Source organism: Pinus tabuliformis, chromosome J (genome assembly GCF_031772625.1).
Source record: "Pinus tabuliformis cultivar Carrire ecotype Pingquan chromosome J, CPIR1, whole genome shotgun sequence".
NCBI lineage: Eukaryota > Viridiplantae > Streptophyta > Pinopsida > Pinales > Pinaceae > Pinus > Pinus tabuliformis.
The window spans coordinates 550449785-550472449 of record NC_142295.1 but is presented as its reverse complement, the minus strand read 5'-3'; the positions used below and the strand labels follow the sequence as shown (position 1 = coordinate 550472449).

Sequence of the window (22665 nt, the reverse complement as noted above, 5' to 3'; positions counted from 1 at the left end):
ATCTAGAATTTGACACCCTTCAACATACCTTGATTGCTCAATCAAGATGAGATATGGGAGGAGGGGTTTGAGGTTGTTGGATATGATCTTAGTGATGACTTTGTATACAAAATTGTAGAGGGATATGGGAAAAAATATGTTTGGGCATCCCACACTCTTTTTTCATGACAAGAGTGAGAACTATGAAAATTCCTTGAATTCCAACAACTAGATATTTATTCTTCTAGCTAATCAGTTATGTAGTTTATTTGTTATGACAAATAATGAATATTTATCACACTGTAATTCTTCACAATAAAATTACACTATGTAAAATAAACTGGAATTGAGTTAAATAGATTCACACACACAAAATAAAAATGACACCAATATTTTTGGACTAACATCCTTGGAAAAACCTCAAAGGGAAAACTAGTGTAGTAGATGAGGGTTTATTTTATTATTATACAGTAGTAAAATTATGAGTACATAAATTTTGGATGTAGAACTGGCTATCCTCCAACAAATCTCGTGGAAAAATAAATTGGAGAAAATTTCTCCCATCTCCAAAATCATTGAGCCTCCCTTTGGCTTGCTCGCACTGCCAACCTGGATGCTCATAATCCTAGGTTGTGTAGTTTTTATGACCTCCTCGAATTGCTCCAAAGTGGTCATCTAGCCTTCTCCTACCACTGCAAAATTTTCTTCTGCTTTCCAAAATGATTTTTCCGCCTCTGGAATATAATCCAACCTCTTCCTATCAACTTTCTCTACTAATCTAGTTAATTCACAACATTTGGATGGATTCTCTGTAGAATATTTTAGCCTCCAATTGGTTGGCTCTCTAGAACTAGAAATCACTAGGAAATCCCTACAAAATTTCTCTTCGTTTCTCCTTCTTATTTTTGCTTTCCTTTTGGATCAAACTCTTCTTCCATACTCGATCTTTGCAACTGAATAGCTCGACATTCTAAGGATCTTGATCTCTACAACTGAATAGCTCAATATTCTAAGGATCTCGATCTCCTTATGTCTCACAAATTTTCTCAAGTGTGCCTGTCTCCATCCCCTTTGATCTTTGTTATGAATATAATTCATATAAAAATAATAAATATAAATATAAATATAGTAATTAATAATTAATAATTAATTAACTAATGGTTAATTAGTTAGTAATGAAGAGACATGTCTTAGAGACATTACCATTCATGAAAGGGCACCTGCCTAGGGTATATAAGCAGACCCTTATTCTCCTTTGTAATTATATCATATCTCACATCAATTATTTTCTACACTATTCAATATATAGTTACATCTCTTATAATGGACATTTACCTCTTTGAAGTATTTTAAAGATTTATGTTGTGCATATGACTTTTGGTTGTTACATTGGTATCAGAGCCATGTTGGCTGATCACCAAGCCTTTGGCCATCAACCTCCTGTCAACCTTGTGTTTTGTGATTGAAGTGTTTTTCTTAGAGTTGAAAATTTTCCATATCACCATTTAGGACTTTGGCCCCCTTTGGCTATTACCATTTCAATTATTCTAGTAAAAAAAAAATAGTCCGATGTAAATTTTGAAGGAGAAAATTCATATATATAAAAAGATTCTAGATTGTTGATAAAAAGTGCATGATAAAGCGAAAATGGAATCTTTGCAAATATATTTAAAACTATACGTAAGAGAAGGAAGAGTAAATATGATTATCTTGATTCTTCATAAAATAGTTTACAAGCTCGTGGTTTTAGCAACCCATGGTAATTTCCCACGGTATTTTCAAGGTAAAATAAGAACAAAAGAAATACAAAATCTCTTTATGTGATGGTAAGATTTACTTTTACGTGGAGAAAATTAATCGAGTCAAAGGCACATAAGTGGACATATATTTTATATTATACCCCGAAGAGGTGAATAGCCACGTTTCACTAGGGTTGTAACTTTTCACAAATAAAAAAGAAAAAAGAAAAAAATTATAAATATATATCGAAAAAAAGTTTATAAAAAAAACAAAATAAAGTTTAAAAAAACAAAATTAAAAAAAAAAAAAATTATAAAAAAGAAGAAGAGAGTTTAAGAAAATAAAAAAAAAACAACGATTGTTGAGAATATATATATATATATATATATATATATATATATAAAGAAGTGGAGACAATTATTGAAAAGAGAAGATGAATAATCTATGTATGAAGGAAGAAAAGATGAGTTCCACATAACAATCATTATTTTGGACTAAATGTCCATTTTGTATAGACATTATTGGATACACTTATATTGAAAAAAAATGCAATTTAAAATGTTTAACATGTGGAAGTTTGTTTAGTACAAAGAACATAATGATAATGAACAGATGAAAATATAAAAATTAAAGGAAGAAATCAAAAAAATTCAACAAAATAATGAAGCATCAGGAAATAAATGTAAATATCTCGAAGATTGGTTTCATGAAAAATCAACAAAAAGCAACGAAGAAATTTGGCATCTAAGGGACCACAATGAGAAATTACTTTCATAGATTAAAAAGTCCAAGGTTGAGAGAAAAAGACTAAAACAAGAAAAGGGAAGTTCTGATAAGGAAATAAAGGAGAATATATGAGATAAATAAAAATAAATTTGTGCCTAAAAGCCCTTAATAAAAAATTATTAGAGAAAATAAAAAAATTAAAGATAAGGAGAAAGATACTAAGGACAAATTCAACGATTCAGAAAATGGCGAACTTTCACATCTAAGGAATTATAACCAAACCTTACTTATACAAATAAATAAGCTTAAAAGTGACAATAAATGACTAAATGACAAATTATAACAACTTCATGAAGTATTATTGAAGTCTCCAGTCGTTTCAATGCAAGTTGAAGATAAAGAAACAAATATCGATGCAGTCAAAATTGTAACTCAAATAGAGGATAAACCTATTGAAGTGAAGACACATGTAGAATTTGAGGTTCAAACGATAGACATTCTAGATGATGATTCAATAGCCAACTCAACAACAACACCACCTGAAGGAAATCAGGAAACAACCACTAACATGATAAGGGAAAGTCCAACCAAAAGAACTATTTATCAACATCTTTATCACAAGAGCATAACTTCCAATCAATCTACATACCAATATCACTTAGAACATAAACGACAAATTTATGTTCCCTAGAATACTGAATTTTGGAGAATCCAGTCCTACGATAAATATTCATCACGATTTTTCAAAGATCAAAAGATTCCATAGAAGATTAATTTATGATGGTCGAATATGTTCTCAATATGACAATTTTTTCTATTACTCAGAGCATGATATCATCTTGTATCAATGAAGATGAAAGTTTAGAGATGAGAAGATATTCTTAGTAATATTTGAGGACAAATCTTCTTGAAGAGAGAGGAAATGTTATGGATATAATTAATATAAAAATAATAATAAGAAATATAAATATAAATATTATAATAATAATAATAATAATAATTAATAATTAATTAACTAATGGATAGTTAGTTAGTAATGAAGAGGAATGTCTTAGAGATATGACAATTCATTAACGGGAACCTACCTAGCGTATATAAGTAGACCCTCATTCTCCTTTGTAAATATATCATATCTCACATCAATTATTTTATACACTATTCAATATATAGTTACATGTCTTACAATGGACATTTACATCTTTGAAGTATTTTAAAGATTTCTGTTGTGTATACGACTTTTGGTTATTACCAGTTTCTCTTATAATCTCTCATTGGATCACCAATGGATATGATTAAATTGTTATCAACAACTAAGATCATCTAAAACTCAATCTATGTGAGTTTCTAGAGCTTTGTCAAATTTCCATAATTAAAATTAACCAATTTTCCTAAGTTATACTTAGGAAAAATTTAAATGATGGCTAATTTATTTAATTAAGGCATTTATTAGCTTTAAAAACTTTTCTTAGTTTTGAATATATCATGTTCCTTAGTCTCTTAGACACAAACTTAGATTAAAACACCTATATGATGCTACAAAAATCTAACAAGAAGATGGCATCAAAAGCTTGAAGTATGGTTTGAGCTCTATGTGATTCTTTCATTGTTTCCAATAGATCATTGCCAACTATTTTATAGCATTCTTTGAAGAGAAAGTTGTTCGACCCTAGGGATTTGATATTTGCAATGGATTTAATGACCAATTTCACTTCCTCTTTAATTATTTCACTTAGGAAGTCTTTGTTTTGTTCCCTAGTGTCTAGCAATGGAACACATTACAAAATTCACTATATGGCTACCTCTCCTTATGTCTTGGGATCAAAAAATATGATTACTTAGTAATGAACCATCTCTTGTTCCATATCCTCATTATCGTGAAACTTGATACCTTCTTAAATTTTCAAGAAAGATACATGATTATGATGACAATGCTATAACATTGAATTATGGAAGGAAGTTGTGTTTTTACCCTATTTTATCCAAAAACTTCATGAATTTTGTTTCCAAAGGATATTTTCCTATTTCCTTTGTTCTTCCATATAGGTGAGAACTTTAGGTTCTTTTTTGATAAACTCTTATAGCCTACCTTGTGGAATATATTCTTGTTGAATTCCTTCCATTTTGGCTTCTAAGTCTTTTTTATCTCAGAGAATGTGTTTGGGAAATTAATTTTCTATTAAAACAATTCATTCAATCTAACATAAATTGTTAACTAGGGTTTTTCCAAACTTATAGCATATGTGTGGAGTTCAATGCATTAATAGTCTTCCTATCCTATTTATGCATAATGGAAACTAAAGCAAGAAATTCAGAATTATGTGAGGATACTCATGCAAAACATAAATCACTCATACAGAAAGGAAAATCACTCATGTGGAAATTAAATTCACACTAAACCATGTAAAATGTGGGAAAATGGATAAGAGCTTAAATCCGCTCACACTCTTCACAAAAAACTACATAATTGAAAGAAATGAAACAAAAAGAAACTAAACTATTCTGTATTTTAGAAAGGATAATAAAATTAATCAATCCACCCATCATCTATAAACACAAATAATCAACAACGCCATTAAAGTTAAATTCTCAACAACACATAGACAACATCTCCAATGATCAACAATCTCTTCATTGTGGAGAGGTGAACGATATAGAAATCCTAAAAACTCTCACTAGAATGTTTGGAAATCTCCCCACTACTTTACTCCAACTTTTCTCTCTGAATGAATTACTAACTCACTATTGTGCTTTGATCCACCCATATATTTTATACATAAAAGTGATGGGTGGATTTTCTTGACACCTAATCATTAGGATTGGGTGAACAACTGTAATTGATGTAAATAAATAATAGAAAAGATGAAGAGTCACCGGGAGATGAAATGAACAGTCTCTCCCTCATGTATATAATAAAGACCAACCTGAATGAATATTTTGATTTTTTTTGAGGAGTTACCTCCTGGTCTAACATGGTATTAGAGCCAGCGCCATTTTTGGCTTCCCTCTGCTTTGTAACTCCCTATTCTACCTATGCAGACTGACATCTCTCTCACTATTATTCTGTTGATTCTACCTAGCCTGGCTACTCTGACGCTACCTCTCATCTAGGAATACAGTCGACTCCTAATTTTGAAATGGTTTCATTCGCTGTGCGATACTTTTCGATGAAATGGGCACTTCTTGTCGATGAAATCAAGACTCCCGCTGCCGCTTCTCCTGCCTCTTCCTTTAGATGACCTTTGTAAGCATTGTGAATTTGCCATTGGGAAAATGCCCACTGCCATCACTGCATATCCCCGCAGTAGGAAGAAGGACTGTTCATTTCATGATTACATTGAGCTAGTACATGAGCGAACTCTTCCTTACCTAAAGACTCTGCAACCTTTGCATCAAGCATGAATATTTCATCATATGTGTTGCCAGAATGGTGCAAGAAGCCTTCTTCCGATACAAGAATTTCAGAGGGACTCGGATATTCTTTAGTGAAGCATGTCCTTCTGAAAGTCTGAGCTAGCAGATCATCAAAATCTGAATTGGGAAAATTGTCAGCTGCAACATACTTCAAAGAAGTCTCAGGGGCATTAGGCTTTCCACCCAAAGCTTTTGTGCTAGGGGTCTTCATTTCATCGCTGCTTAGTTGATACGTTGTGGCCTCCCTTGGAGATTATATTGGAGGCAGTGGCACCGGGTCCCAACACGACTTAATACCAACCTATGTGGCCATTAAGCCATTCAATTGATATGTTGTTTCAATTGATACACTACTCCAATTATATTGCTATCCAGAGCCTATGGATGAAAGCCTCCTCTCCTGCGCAAATGGTATGATTATTTTTAGTGAATGTGAGTTGCTACATTGTATATGTGTATGGCATTGAATATTAGAGTTGGTGAATGGTGAATTCTATTACGCTGAATGATATTGCAGTGTATGGTATTACATTTTCTACAGTGATACCTCTATCTCCATATATCATAATCAATTTTTTTTTAGGAGTAAAATTTTGCAACAGAAGTATTATTTTCCCATAGTACACAGATTTTACAATGCATTCAATCATATCTATTGTGGGAGTAGTTCTCATTGGCAAGGAGAACTATCCTGAGTGGTCCAAGAAAATAAAACACACCCTCATTTTCAATGAGTTGTGGAAAGGAGTGTGTGTTGGAGACGAAGACAAAGAACTAGAACAACCTACCTCAAACAAGGAGTTCACCATTTGGGAAAATAAGAACATCAAGGCCTATGCATTGATTATAGCATCAGTAAGTGAAGAGGTGAGTCACCATATTTAACCATTAGCGTTACAAAAACTAAAGGAACTCTATGACTCACACTCTGCACTTGAAGTTGTTCAACTCATGATTAAACTCTTCACTGATGAATTACAAAATAATGATCCTCTTGCTCTTGCATCTAAAGTAAAATCTATAATGCATGATATCAAAGCCACTAAGGTTGAATTGGATATTCCTCTGATTGCTTTTCTCAAGGAACTTTATCCTACTTACTCAAATGATCTTGAGTCATTGCAAGCAAATGGAAATATCAAAGATATTACCTTTGACTCTCTTGTGAAAAAATTTGCTGAAAGAGAGAATGCTTTTGGAAAGAAGATAACCCCTAAATCTTTTGAAGAGGCTATGTGCCTTGCTCATAAATAAAAGAATCTTGCCCAAGATTCTTCTAGAGGAAGAGGTGGTTGAAGAGGAAGAGGAAGATATTTCAGAGGCAGGGGGGGAAACACTCTCAAGGAGAAAAGTCAGATTTGCATTGCATACGTTGCAGAAGAAATGGATCATATGATGCCTCAACAGAAAGTTACCTTGGGACAAAATTGAGCAGCAAAGAAACCAATCCAAAGGTAAAACTAATGACATAGACAAAGGTAAAGCACCTGAATCCGCTCATTACGTTGTGGCAAAATGTAATATTGGATTAAATGAAGACTTATTTAATGCTTCACTTGCTTCTTCAAAAACTGATTGGTTGCTTGATTCAAGAGAAACTTGCCACATGACTCATAGAAAGATTTTTTTGAAGAATTTACTAACAATGTTGATGGAGCAGTATACTTTGCAGACCAATCAAAACTCAAGCCATCAAGGCTTGGCACAATCAGGCTCAAATTGCCTGGTCTTCCAGACTTTATTCTACATCATGTTCTATATCTCCCATAGCTGAGGAGAAACTTGTTGTCCTTGGTCCACATCTGCCAACAAGGTCACTCCATTCATATGTTTGATGGCAAGCTTGAGGTGAGAAAAGCATCTGACCACTCACTTGTCATGATAGGGATAGAAGAAGAAAGGCTTCTCAAGCTGCAGGGCACCTCTGCTCGTGCACAAGATTTCTCATACAATTCTCGTTATGAAGAAGGTACACTTCCATAAATTTTATTATGGAATGCTAGATTTGGACATTTGAACTATGACAACCTCCACTTGTTGAAGAAAAATGGTGTTACTGGTTTGCCTACAATTCTTAGGAAACTTAAGCAATGTGATGCTTGCATTCTAGGAAAGCATAGCAAACAGTCTTTTCATGATTCAAATTAAAGAGAACATAGAAAACTTGAACTCATTCATTTAGATTTATGTGGTCCAATGCTTGTTCCTTCTGCAAATGGAAATAAATATATGATGACATTTATTGATGACTACACCAGAATGTGTTGGGTTTATTTAATGAAGAACAAATCTGATGCTTTTCAAACATTCAAGAACTTTCATACATGGATTGAAAATGATGCATAATCTCATATTGGCTCTATTCACACTGATAATGGAAAAGAACACACTTCAAATGAATTTGAAAACTATCTTCGCCAACATGGGATCAAACATCAAACAACTGTACCTTATAATCCCCAACAGAATGGAGTAGCTGAAAGAATGAATAGGACAATCTTAAATATGGTAAGCTCCATGTTGTTCTTCAAAAAAGTAAAAATGATGTTTTAGGATGATGCAGTTCTATGTGCTGTATATATAAAGAATAGATGTCCATCTAATGCTATCAAAAACAAGACTCCCTTTGAAATGTGGTATGAGCACATTCCTTCGGTAAAGCATCTTAGGGTCTTTGGTTCCACCTATTATGCCATGATACCAAAGGTACATAGAAACAAACTTGGTGCAAGAATTCATAAGTGTATCTTCCTGGGGTATTCAAACACCTCCAAAGAATACCATCTTAATGATGAAGTCAATAAAAATTTTGTTGTATCTAGAGATGTAATCTTTCTTGAATCTTCTAAAACTGACAATGTTGTTGAGTGGCAACTTGATTTCTTGGATAGATTCACAACTGCAAAATCATTTCAAGAGTTTGATAATCAGATTCCAGATCTTGAAGGGGGAGTCCTATACTAGATCAACCTGTGGAATATTCTTCTGAATCACTCTATCCCCCGCGTGAAAATCCAACAATGGATGATACTTTAAGTGATGTGATTGATAGAATTGGGAGACTCAATCTTGATTTAGTCCCAACTCAATCAACGGAGCAGCCTGGACCATCTGAGAAAGGTCCCCCAAAGTGACTGACAAAGATACTTGAAAGTGTTCATCCTGATGAGGTTGGAAAGATAGGAACTAGAAATTCAAACCGACAAAACGGAGGTGATGTAGATGACTCTGATTCACCTATTGATATGGATGTTTCTTACAATTGTGAATTGAATTTGTCTACAGATTTTGAACCAACTTCCTTCAAAGAAGCTACTTCTCATGATGAATGGAAAGAAGCGATGCAATAGGAGTATGATGCCTTGATAAAGAATGGCACTTGGAAGCTGGTTGATCCTCCATTAGGAATCAAACCAATTGGTTGCAAGTGGGTCTCCAAGAACAAGTATAAAGCTGATGGCTCGCTTGACAAGCACAAATCCAAGATTGTGGCAAAAGGTTTTGCACAGAAGGAAGGGGTCGATTGTGAGGAGACTTTTTCCCCCACAACAAAATGGGCTACCATCCAGACACTCTTTTCCTAAGCAGCTCAGAATGGTTGGAAAGCCCATCAAATGGATGTAAAAACTGCTTTCTTGAATGGAGATCTAAAAGAGAATGTTTTTATTTCCCAGCCTGAAGGATTTGCTGTGAAATGACATGAACATAAAGTATGCAAACTTGTGAAATCCTTGTATGGCCTCAACAAGCACCTCGAGCCGAGTATGAAAAACTAAATGAGCATCTTTTGAAACTCAATTTCAAACATTATGATCTTGATGATGCAACTTTGTTTGTCAAGAAGGTTGGAAAAACAGTTGTATATCTTGTGGTATATGTAGATGATATTTTGATGACAGGGAACAAGGAAAGCTACATTGCATCCATAAAGAAGGATTTGAGGAAAGGTTTTGAAATGACTAATTTGGGTTATGTTCATTACTATCTTGGGTTTGAAGTAACTCAATATCCAAAGTCCATATTCCTTTCTCAAAATAAGTACATTGGAGATCTGTTGAATTGGTTTGGCATGACAAAATGCAATCCTCTTACTACCCTAATGGAACAAAACTGAAAGCTCACATCCATTGAAGGAAAAGAATTTGGGGATGCAACAAAGTGTAGGCAGCTTGTAGGAAGTCTCAACTACCTAACTAATACCAGACCAGACATTTCTTTTGTTGTTGGAATCCTCTCCAAGTTTATGCAAAAGCCTTGTGAGGGACATTGGTCTACTGCAAAAAGAGTTCTAAGGTACTTGAATGGATCTCAAGACTTTGGAATCAAGTATACACAGGTGGGCGACTTCAACTTGATTGGATACTCTGATTCAGACTTCGACAGAGACAAAGAAACTAGGGTATCTACTTCAAGTTATGCTATGAGTCTTGGCTCAGGAGCTGTCTCCTGGAGATCACGCAAGCAATCAGTTCTAGCAAATTCCACAACAGAGGTAGAATATGTGGCAACAGCTGAGGCAACAAAAGAAATTGTGTGGATTAGGAAAATTTTGGAAGATTTGTAAGTAAAACAAGTACAATTGACTCCACTCATGATTGACAATACCTCGGAAATAAAGTTGGCCAAGAAACCAAAGTTCCATGATCAAACGAAGCACATAAATACTAAATATCATCTGATTTGACATCATGTTGAGGCCAAAACAATCCATCTCCGCCATTGTTCCACTAATGAGAAAATTGCAGACATCTTCACCAAAGCAGTTGGAAGAGAAAAGCTTGAAAGATTGAGAATGATGCTTGGACTCACCAACATCCCTTCAGATTGGGGGGGGGGGGGAGAATGTTGAAACCTAATCATCAGGGTTGGGTGAACAACGGTAATTGATGTAAATAAATAATAGAAAAGATGAAGAGTCACCGGGAGGTGAAATGAATAGTCTCTCCCTCATGTATATAATAAAGACCAACCTGAATGAATATTATGATTTGTTTTGAGGAGTTACCTCTTGGTCTGACAGATTTGAACCAATTTCACCAAATATAAATTAGTAAAGTTATAGACATATTACAAAATGTTTTGTTTACTTGATTTTGGTAGATATTTGTTGGAAAACAACTCAATATTTGATTCGTCTAATTCATCGAACATATAATCTATTGAGGATAGGTTTGATTAAGTTTATTTGGGTGCATTAGGTGGTTGGACCTCTACATCTAAGTTAATCATGTGTGTTTGAACTTCATATTATTACTATACCTATATTGTGTTATTATTTTGAGGAGCATGCCTTCTCTTCATTATATTATACTCGTGAATGGTTGAGTTCCTATAATGGATTTAGTGGCTAAATTCCTGTAGTTATTCTCTATGCATGGATTTGGATCGATTTTTTAAATTTTATAGAAGTGATTTCTATTTCAATAGTAATATGGAAATGGTCTAACAGATGTAATAGATATGTAAATATTTCTATTATCTAAGTCTGGGATGTTTGTCTGAGTTATTTAGGTATTGAAGTTTCTTTAACTTTGTGACTTTGTGCTTAGAATGTAAAATATAAGATTAGGAGGGATAACATTCTGAATATATATATATATATATATATATATATATATATATATATATATATATATATATATATATATATATATATATATATATATATATATATATATATATATATATATATATATAGATATATAGATATATAGATATATTATACACTTATACATATACATTTGGATACATATGTGTGTGTGTAGGTTGAGGCAAGTTCATGTTAGGCCTAAGAGAGATGGTGTTCTTTGTATGTTGCTAAGACTGGGCTAAGTCTTGTTAAGGTCCAGAAGGTTAGCATTTACATTCATATTATTTACAGGCCAAGATTGGGCTGAAGTTTTATAAGCTTGGGAGAGATGGCGTTGATATGCACACACACACACACATATGGTTAGTTAAGTAAGACTAGGACATGTCCTTGTCATGTTGATTTATTCTTCTCAATAACCCTATTCGACTCTTTCCTCCATTTCACAATTATATGCAAATTCTGTTTCAAATAATATTAAGGAAACCCCACCTTTTTTATTAAATAAGTGATAAAACAACTAACCTGTTTTACAAAATTACAAGGTCAGGTCAAGTATTCTTAAAATATGAAGTTTTGCATTGTAACTATGACTAAGGTTGACAACAAATCTTCTATAGTTTGTAAGGGGTCGGGCTTCCATGTGAGGTCAGAGGTCATGATTGATAAAAAAATGCATTAAAATCGAAGGGTTTTGACTTTAGGTTGGGGCTAATTCCTTTGATACAATATTCTCTTCAAAGCACTGCACAGACTCCGACTAAGCCATACTTAGGGGTCATACTTTTATTCTCTAAAAGAAATTTCACCTCAACGACCAACTATCGACCATCTTGAATTATATGGCACCATTTGAGAAATATAAAGGAAAAAAAACCCTTTATAAAGTTTTACCTAGTTCCATATAGTCATAGAATAAACTAATGTGGTAATGAATGCGTAGAAAATGAATTCAACTTGATTGATTTCAAGTAATTGAAATAGAGACCGAAATAGAGATCTAGATTAATATTTAAACACAATCTTGAAAGCTAATTAACCATATGAAAAAAGAAAAAAATATCTACAATTAGATTAATGACCCTTTTTTTCTAGAATACATAGAAAACCACACAATTCCACACTCACAATATTAAATTCTAAAAACTATATGAACCCTTTCTCTGAGTTACAAAATCTAGTTTTAGTACAAAATGACAATTAATTCAGATCTAATTGTGGATCAAAATCCTAACTCTAGAAAATATCAAAATAATAAAATGGTTACAATATCTCTTGGAATTAGCTACATTGCAAATTTATGTTCAATGTAAATACATATTAATTATAACTAAATACTAATTCTATTAATTATTTCAAATAATTAAAATAGATTTAGGAAACCCACTTCCAATAGTAAATGAAATTTTTACCATCACGGTCAAATGAATTTAATGATGGTGATGCTCTTGTATCAGACTCATGGGGAAGAAAGTCTTCATAAGGGTTTCTACAGTGCCACCATACTTTGAAATCTCTTCCTCTGTCATCCAAGTAAAGTCTTCAACTAGTTTTTTTTTCCACTTCATTAAATACTAATAATATTCCTTGCCTCTTGTTCCTTTCATGAATTTCTTGTCCAAAACTGATTCCATCTCTTTAGGAACCACTTTTGACAATTGACTCTCCCATCCACTAGTTTGATTTTCATCACTACCAATTTCATCATTTATAATACTATATTCTTGTTTGAAATGATATAAATCAACTACATTGAAGATAAGTGAAATTCCAATGTCTTGAGGGAGTTATATTTCATATTCATTAAAGGAAAATTTCTTCAAGATTTTGCAAGGACCAATCTTCTTCATTTTTAGTTTATTATATGTTTTTGTTGGAAATATTTCCTTCCTCAAATGTAACATGACTAACTCACCAATATGAAATTCTTGCTACCTCCTCCTCATGTCTACCTATCATTTATATTTGTTGTTATTTTCTTGTAGTTGTTTCTTCGCCCTTTCTTGCAACTCCTACATACTAATTGCAAACTATTCTCTTACTACACTCCTCAAAATTTATTACCCAAATTTCTTGATTCATATACACCTCTAGGGTGCATTCCATATAAAATTTGAACTTGGCTCATACCTGTAATTGTGTTGAGAGAATCATTATAAGTGAATTTAGCTTGGGTTTTAGATTGGGTGAGCACTTGATCCCATTGTTTGGCATGATCATTTACCAAACTTCTTAGAAAATTTCCCAAATTTTGATTATCACTTATGCTTGACCATCGATCTACTAAATGGTATGCAGAACCAAAATTTAAATTGGTATCTAGCCTCCTCCATAATTTCCTCCAAAAATGGCCTACAAATCTAGTATCCTTATCTTACACAATATTACGAGGAAATCCTCGTAGTCTCATAATTTATTTAAAAAATAAATTTTCCACATTAGTGGCATCAATGGCTTTGATACATGTAATAAAAATGTTTTATTTTTGAAAATATATCCACAACAACAAAAAATGAATCATCATCTCGCTGAGTTTGAGGCAATCCCATGCTAATTGAATCTCAAGGCCTACTAGGAATGGGAAATCGTTGATATAGCCCAATATTATGACTTCTTCCTCCTTCTTGTTGATAAATCCTACATCTTTCCATAATTTTTTTCGAATTATCTTGCATGTCTCGCCAATAATAAAATAGGTTTAACACAACAAAAAGGTTATTAGTCCTAAAATGTCCTGCCAATCCTCCACTATGTTTTTCACATATTAAATTATCTCTCATGGAGCATTTGGGAATATAGAGTTTGTTTTATTTAAATAATAAACCATCTTGAATCATATAATTGGACCACTATGTTGTATTTGTGATCACATGATTTTTACATGTTTCATATGATTCCTTGAAATCAACATCATTCTCATACATTTCTCTGAGTTCATCAAATCTAGTAACATGAAATTCAAATTATTTTAGAATTAAACTAATCCTATGTAATGTATTTTGTACTTTATTTGAAGATCTAATGGTATGCTAGAGGCATGCTTAATCAACCCATTTAGCATTCCTCTGACTAAGTTTTGGTTGATTGTTTATAAATTAGAATGCATGATTATCAATGAATAAAATAAACTCCTTTGGCATTAAATAATGTCATCATTTCTTCAAATCCTAAACAACAAAATACAATTCCTTATCATATGAGTGGTATTTCTTCTTGGGTTAATTTAATTTCTCACCAAAGTTATTGATTGGTTGCTATTTTTGTCTCAAAACTGCTCCAATAACGCTACCATTGTCGTATGTATCAACTTGAAATGATTTTTGATGATCACGAAATGCGAAAATTGGTTGTTTTGTGTTCCTTTTCTTTAATGATTTAAAATTTTTGTTTGTTGTTATAGTCAAATTAAACGAATGATTCATTTCCTTAATGATCCTAGTAATGGTGCACACAAGCTGTTGAAATTTTTAATAATTTTTCGATAAAAACTATCAAGTCCATGAAAATTTCTTACCTCATACACATGTCGTGGAACTTGCCAATTTATAATTTCCTTCAATTTTTTTTTATCCATCTTCATTCTATATTTGGAAATTACAAAGTCAAGATAAACTAACTCCTCTTTCATAAAATACAATTTTTTTTTTTTTTTTTGTAAGCTAGGGAATTTCTATTATCTACAGAAAACTGAAAAATTACATACTAAGGAACCTCAATCCGCCCATATGGGAAACCAGATCTGTTGGTTCCTCTTCATCATGCATTCAGTACTGTTTTTCTTTTATCATACCGTCAGAAAAAACTTACAAGACATTAAACCTTCATAATCAGATTGTTTTCAAAGACTGTTTTTTCTAAGATCTACTCAAAGACCTATCTTCACTACTGGTTGTTGTATCATGCAATCAAATTCCCAAAACAGATCTGTAGCAACAAAAATTAGAAAGAGAGAGTTAACTAGCCTCTCAAGCCTCTGCGCGTCCCTTTTTGGTTTCATTTTTGTCCTTGGTATTTATCAGTTCCTTCAGCATCCCCTGTATCTCCTTGATCTGCTCCCTCTGTTGACGCATTATAACTTTGACATTAGCCATCTCCTTCCTTGCTTCCTGCGTTTCCTGGGCCATCTCCACCATTTCTACATCGACCTGTTCCATTGCCTTGGCCAAAAGGTGCTCCAGGACCCAGTAAATGTGGAGAGCTTGACGGTATAGGGTTAATCTACCCCTGGTATTTCCTGGGTTTGGCAACGGAGATTTCCACTCTTCCATCTCCGGGTCTGACGGTTCTTCCAAGACTTTGTTTTCCATGACACCTATGATTTTTCGGATGTCTTCATTTGTTTCCTGATTGTAAGCCTGCTCTGCCTCATGAGCCATCCTACGGATAGATTTCCTCCCCCATTTTTGTTTTTCCCGTGTCGGGTTTCCCTCCTCTCCATTGTTTTCTTGCCGAGGTCGGCCCTTACCTCGTCGTCCGCGTCCTCTCCCTCTTCCGCCTGTTCTGCCTCGTTTAACATTTTTACTGCTCTGTCCTATTTCAAAGGTCCCCCTCAGGAAACCCTCATCCTGGTTAATCTCCATGTCTTCTGAGCTTTCGACCTCAATTTTGGTTCTGCTCCGATCGAATTGTCTGTCTCTGTAATCTTCCAGCTCTGACTAAACTTCTTTATCCCAGCTCGCTGCCATCTTAACTCTCTTAAGTCGTTGTTTATTATTCCTCTGCCAGGTCTCTCCTTTCCTTGCCACCTTCTTCAACGTCTTGCTATCTGTCATCCTCCTCTTGTTCTGCCTTATAGTTTTATCGCCACCTTTTTGTTTATGATGCGTTTGTCCTCCTTTTCCTTTTTCCCTTATTACTTGCTTGATACTCTCTGCGATGTTTCTCGAGTTTTGATTTGATTTCTGTACCTTCTGCTCTGAATTATCATTAATTACTATGGTCAGGGGGGTATGGCCGCCGTCCTTCTGTCCTGTCTTGGCTGCTGAATGCTCTTTCCTTGTCATCCCGCTCAGGATCCCCTCGGTTTTTTGATTGCAATTATATTGTTTCATGGGTATCGTGATCTATGAGTTGTCTTAAACTTTCCCATCTTGTCATCTCCAGTTGGTTTGTCCAACTATCATCCACTTTCCCTATTAATTCCTTGCTTCCCCAATTGGCCAATAAATCCGTAGGTTTATTTCCTTCTCGTTTAACGTGAGAGGTGGTCTTGTATTCTATGCCTTTCAGTATTTCTTCAATTTCTTGGACCAGGCTCGCCATTCTCTAGCTTTTGGCTACCTGCTCCCACTGTTTCCCTTGTATTAGTTTTTTTATGGTGCTTATAACCAAGGCTGAGTCTCCTTCGATTTCTACCTTCCTATATCCATTTCTTATCGCAATTTTGAGGCCCTGGTAAGCTACCATGAATTCTGCTTCATTATTACTCATAGTTCCTCCATGTTCTGCATAAATCCATTATGTATTTCCTTGATTGTCTCTAAAAATTCCTCCGTATCCTGCTAGACCTAGATTCCCCTTTGCCGCTCCGTCGAAGTTGAGCTTGATAAACCCTTCCTGTGGCCTTCGGAAGACTGCGGGATTTTGTATACCAATAGGTTGTTGTTGCTTTGTTTTTTGTTGAAAGACCATCCCTTGTTCCAAATTCAACCTTCTTAGGATTTCTGCTTCTTCTTCAGAGGTTTTCCAATCTTCCTCTGTCCATACTTCTGCAAGAATTGATTCTCTGATGTGTCTCATGGTCCTTTGCCAAACTTCTTCTGGGTTTGATATTTTCTTTTGGAAAATTCTTCCATTTCTTTCTTTCCAAATATTCCACACATTGAATCCTGCCACCATGTTCTAGGCTCTTCTCACCACCGAGCTTTTAAATTTTCCTTCTCCCCAATTACATAGAGTTTGTATGATATCTTGCGGATTTTGTTCAGTTTTTGAAAAGAGATCTCTAGTCTTATCCCATTGGTATTGTGCTACTCTGCAACCATTTAGTAAATGTTCCTGGTCTTCTCCATCTTGGTTGCAGAGACAACATCTTGATGGGCCTGAAAATCCTCTTTTTTGAATTTGGTCCCATGTTAGAATTCGTTTCCTTCCTACCAACCACACGAACATCTTTATCTTCGGCCACCATTTATTTTTCCAAAGTTTTCTCCATTTCTGCTCCTCTTCCCTCTGGTCTTGTTGGACTTTTGTATTATATGCTTCCTTAATAGTGAAAGTTCCTTTAGTTTCTTTTCCCCATCGTAGAATATCTTTACCTCCTCTGATTTTTATTTTCCTGGATTCTAATTCCTTACTAAACAAGATTTTTTGGTTCTCAGTTGAATTCCTGTTCCAATCTTCTATTTTTTTCCATTCTCTCCATTCTTCATTTTCTCTTCCTTCTATCCAATAATCTTTGACCGAGATGAGTCCTTTGTCTATCCCTGTTCTGTAAATATCCTGCATTCCCTGTATATTCGCCATTTTCTCCCTTTGTTGCCATGCTTCTTCCCAGAATCTCACTGTTTGGCCCCCTTTGATTTCCCAGAATGTATTTCCATCTACTATTTCTCTGTTTTGATTAGCCAATTCCCATATAGCTGATCCTCTTGGTATTTCTTGTTTCCTTAATATTCCTTCAGGTGTTGATGGCATATTATATTTTTCTGTCCATATTTCTTTCCAAAGGTCCTTACCTCCTTGCATCCATCTCCATCTTAGTTTTGCTGCTAGAACTTGATTTAGTACAGACGGGTCCCTTAGGTCTAATCCACCTTTCTCTTTTGTTTTAGTTAGACTATCCCAGGAGCAAAGTGCCCATTCCTTTTGTTGCTTAGGCCCTCCCCATAGGAATTTTCTATAAATCTCTATCATCTTGTTGCATATCCCTTTTGGTCCTGCCATTACTGATAGAGGATATATTGGGATCGCCCGTATGGTTGATTTGAGTAGTACGACTCTTGCAGCAAGATTCAGGGTGTGGAAAGACTAATTTTCTAATCTTTTCATGATCTTTTCTATTATGGATCTCCAGTTTCCTATTTTTAGGGATGATGAGTCCAACATGGTTCCTAAATACTTTGTTGGGAGCTCCCCTTTTCTATAACCCAGGGTTCTGGTTAAGTGATTTTTGATGGGATCCGCTGTATTAAAGAAGAACGTTCTTGACTTTTCATTATTTATCTCCATACCTAAACCTTCCATAAACACCTCTATTATTCTCCTTATCTGTCTCACCTCTTTCAGGGATACTTTACAATATATCATGATATCGTCCACGAACTGTTGGTGGGTGACTATAGTGTGATTGCCCCATAACCTTAGACCTTGGATTTTTCTTTCTCTTAATTCTTTTTTGAAATATCTACCTAATCCTTCTGCTGCTATTATGAAGAGAAAGGGGGATAAGTCACCCTGTCGAAGGCCTCTTGAAGCATTAAAAGTAGTAGATGGGGCTCCATTTAGCAAGATGGAAAAATTTGGCGTTGAGATCATACTTAAGACCCATTTCACCCATCTATCACAGAATCCAAAGGCTTGAAGGATGGCTTCTAAATATTTCCAATTTAGTCTATCATAGGCTTTTGACAGATCTAATTTAATCAACATTCCTTTTTCCTTTTTCACCTTTAAGGTGTGGATTACTTCCTGGGCCACCACTAATCCATCCAAAATCTGTCTTCCTTCTACGAACCCAGTTTGTTCTGGGGATATTATGTTCGGGAGGATGGATTTCAGCCTCTGGGCCATCACTGATGCCACTATCTTGTAGATAACATTACATAACACTATAGGGCGAAAGCCTTCAGCTTGATCCGAGTGGGTAGTTTTAGGAATGAGAGTTAACAGAGTAGAGTTTATACCTGGCCATATTCTTTAATGAATTTGAGCTTCCTCCACCACTTCTAGGACTTCTTCAGAAAAGAAGTGCCATCCTGCTTGGTAGAATTCTATCGTATACCCATCTGGCCCAGGGGCTTTGTTCCTTTTCATATTCCTAACTGTTTCCTCCACTTCTTCCATAGTAATTTTCCTCATCAATGCCAAATTCTGATCTCTAGTTACCAGTTTAGGGATCTCCTTGCTTATCTTCGTTATAGCCTCTGTTCTGTTTTCCTGAGTTTCACTTAGAAGATTTTTGAAATGATTAACCAGTACTCTTTCTATTTCATCATGCTGAAGTATACGCTGACCTTCTTGGTTCTTAATGGAGAAAATTCTGTTTCTTTGTCTATGCTGTATCATTGCTTTATGGAAGAACTTAGTATTCCTTTCTCCTTCTCTAAGCCACTGAACTCTTGACTTCTGTCTCCATAAGATCTCTTCTTGTTTTCTTCTCTCTTCTAGTTGATTTATTATAATTCCTTCTTCCTTTATTCTATCTTCCTGTAAACCTTCTAATATATCCATCTGTTGCAGCTCATTCATTCTTTGCTCTAGGCGCTGTTTCTCTTTCAGAATATTTCCAAATTCTTCTCTATTCCACTTTTTTATTTTGCCCCTCAACTCTTTTAATTTGAGTTGGAAGGTATGCATTTTATTTTTTCCTTTTTGTTCGGTCTTTTTCCACTACTCTTCTAGTTTCTCTATCAGCCCCTCGTTTCTGAGCCAAAATGCTTCGAATCTAAATGGTCTACTATTAGGTCTTTGCTTGAGATCTATTTCCATCTTAATCGGACAGTGATCAGATCCTACAACCGGAAGAATTGTGGCTTCTATGAAAACATATTTCATCATTATTTGTTCAGAAATTAAGAATCTATCTAGTCGTGATGCAATTTGGTTAGCTCCCCCTCTTTGGTTTTTCCAAGTATGTTTTCCATTTATAGTTTGAATATCAACCAAGCCCTCCTCCCTTATCATATCTCCAAACTGTTCCATAGCTGTATCCATTCTTCTTAGGCCTCCTCTTTTCTCCTCTAAGCTTCTAATCAGATTGAAGTCCCCTCCTACTATCCACGGTTTTTCAGGGATTAGAGTCCTCATTGCTTTTAGATTTTGCAGGAAATTTTCCCATTCTCTTTGGGTATGAGGTCCATAAACACCTGTTACAATAACCTCCTCTGCTGTTCCTATAATCTTTGCAGTTCCTGTTAGGAGTCTTGGGAAACTTATCCAATTGTCTATTTGTATTTCTTCTGGGTTCCAAATTATTACCAATCCTCCCGCACTCCCAATCGCATCCTGTCCCATCATTTCATATCTGTTCTTGTTTCTATTCAAAATATCTCTCATTTTCTCTGTACTTATTTTTGTTTCTTGTACTATCATTATGCTAGGCTTATCTTTTTTCAGTCTGTCATTTAAATACCTCTGCTTGCCTCTACTGTTGAGGCCTCTTATGTTCCAGCTTGTGATAATCATCTCAATAGTTTTGGGGGGGATTGAAATACCTCTGAGAGAGGTATAACTCTTCCTGAATTCACCAACATTTCTCCCACTTCTTGAATTGTTTCACTCAGTGTTCTTCTACCTCTTTTTCTCCCACCTTTGCCAGTACTGCTCATTCCTATATTTTGGGTTTCCTGCATCTCCATCTTCCCAATTCTTTTGTCTTCAGTTATTCCTTTTTTCTCTTTGTATCTTTGAAAGGCTTCTTTATACATCTGCTTCTGTTCCTCTGGAATAAATCTTTTTCGAGCGTCTTCCATTCCTACAGAAGCTTCCTCATTACTTGTTCTTCTTCCTCGCCTTTTGTTCTCTTTGGATCTATTTCCATTCTTCGTTGGTCCTCTTGGTTTTCTATTGATTCCTCTATTGCCTCTGGACCTTTATCTACTTTATCTACTCCTTTATCTGCATTATCCTTTATGACCTCCATTCCTTCTATTTCCTCATCTTCTTTCTCCTCTGCTTCCACTTCTTCTTCCTATAAAACTTGGAATTTGTTTTGGGATTCTATAATATTGATTCCTTTTTGTTTTTCCGGCTGTGTCTTGTTGTTCCCTCCTTTTTTCTTTCTCTGCACTTCTCTGAAGTTCTCATCCTCCTGTCCTGATTCCTTTGCCGTGTTTCTCCTTTCATTGTCTACTTCCTTTTCCTTTTCTGATAACGTGATAGGGCATTCTCGGTATAGGTGTCCATACTCATGGCATCTTCTGCAGCGAAACGGGATATGTTCATAATCAATTGGTTGGTGCCAGATCTCATCATGGTATTCCAACTCTATTGTGTTTGGAAGTGGCTCTGTTATATTCATATACACACAAATTCTTGCGTATGTTGTATATCTTCCCCTCTTTGTCGATTCTGCCACTTTCACAAAAGATCCTACTGCGTTCCCTATACCCTCAAGGATTTCTGGGTCCCAGAATTCTATTGGTAAACCAAAGAGTTTGATCCATACTGGAACTTGTAGCATTTTTTCTTTTTCTGGGTTGTAACAGTCTACCCAAGGTCTCATAAATAATCCAACATTATTCATGAAGTAAGGTCCTGTCTCAAAGATCCTTTCCTTGTCCTCTAGATTTGAGAATATTATTGTGAAAAAGCCCTTCACTCCCAGCTTTATTTCCACATGTCCTTTTGGTTTCCACCTTTGTTGGATCCATCTGAAAAGATCTCTCTCTGCTGGCCAGAACCCTACAAATTTACAGATCAAAGCATAATCCTTCATATAACTTCTATATTCCTCTAATATGTTATTAGGTATTACGAACCTGGGTTTATTCATTGCCCTCGACAGACATTTGCTTGTTGATCCCGTTTTCCTTTTCGATCCTGCTGCTGAAGTCTCTCCTTCGCTTGTTTTTTCTTCTTCCTTCTGCCGTTCCTTCTGCGCTTCCCCTGTTGTCACTGCTTTGTAGGAGGGGATCTCTCCCCTCCCCTGCGCCGTTTCCATTGCTTTTCCTTCAGTTCTTGCAATTCTTTTTTACCCCCAGGCTTCTGGTTTTTCAGCTTTTCCTAATCAAGTTTCGGTACTCTGATCCTCTTGCCCGTGTTCTACCCTTGTACGCTGCTACAGCGTTCGGTACCCCCTCTATCCTTCCTTCGTCGAAACCCTAGACTGCAAAACCCTCATGTCCGCTCCCCCCATAAAATACAATTCTTTAAATTTATAAACAATTTATCTTTTTGGAGCATGCCCTGAACTAATTTTAAATGTTGTATATGCTCTTCCCTAGTTTCGTTGTACACTAAAATATCATCCAAATAAATAATAAAAAAATTTCCTTTAAATTCTTTTAAAATTTTGTTCATTAACCTCATGAAATTGTCGGCTGCATTGTTAAGATCAA

The 22665-nt window shown here is 35.1% G+C and overlaps 1 protein-coding gene across 1 annotated transcript; it reads right to left on the bottom strand.

Annotated features, from left to right (window-relative positions):
- Nucleotides 1-19996: 19996 nt before the first annotated feature.
- Nucleotides 19997-20620, bottom strand: LOC149228190 (uncharacterized). The gene has a single exon (XM_089380699.1). It carries the CDS (start codon nucleotides 20618-20620, stop codon nucleotides 19997-19999), a length of 624 nt encoding a protein of 207 aa, XP_089236825.1.
- Between the last annotated feature and the right edge of the window lie 2045 nt (nucleotides 20621-22665).

What these genes read in the sequence shown, in the direction of transcription:
- LOC149228190 (XM_089380699.1), bottom strand. Translation starts at nt 20,620, where the DNA reads ATGGGACAGGATGCGATTGGGAGTGCGGGAGGATTGGTAATAATTTGG.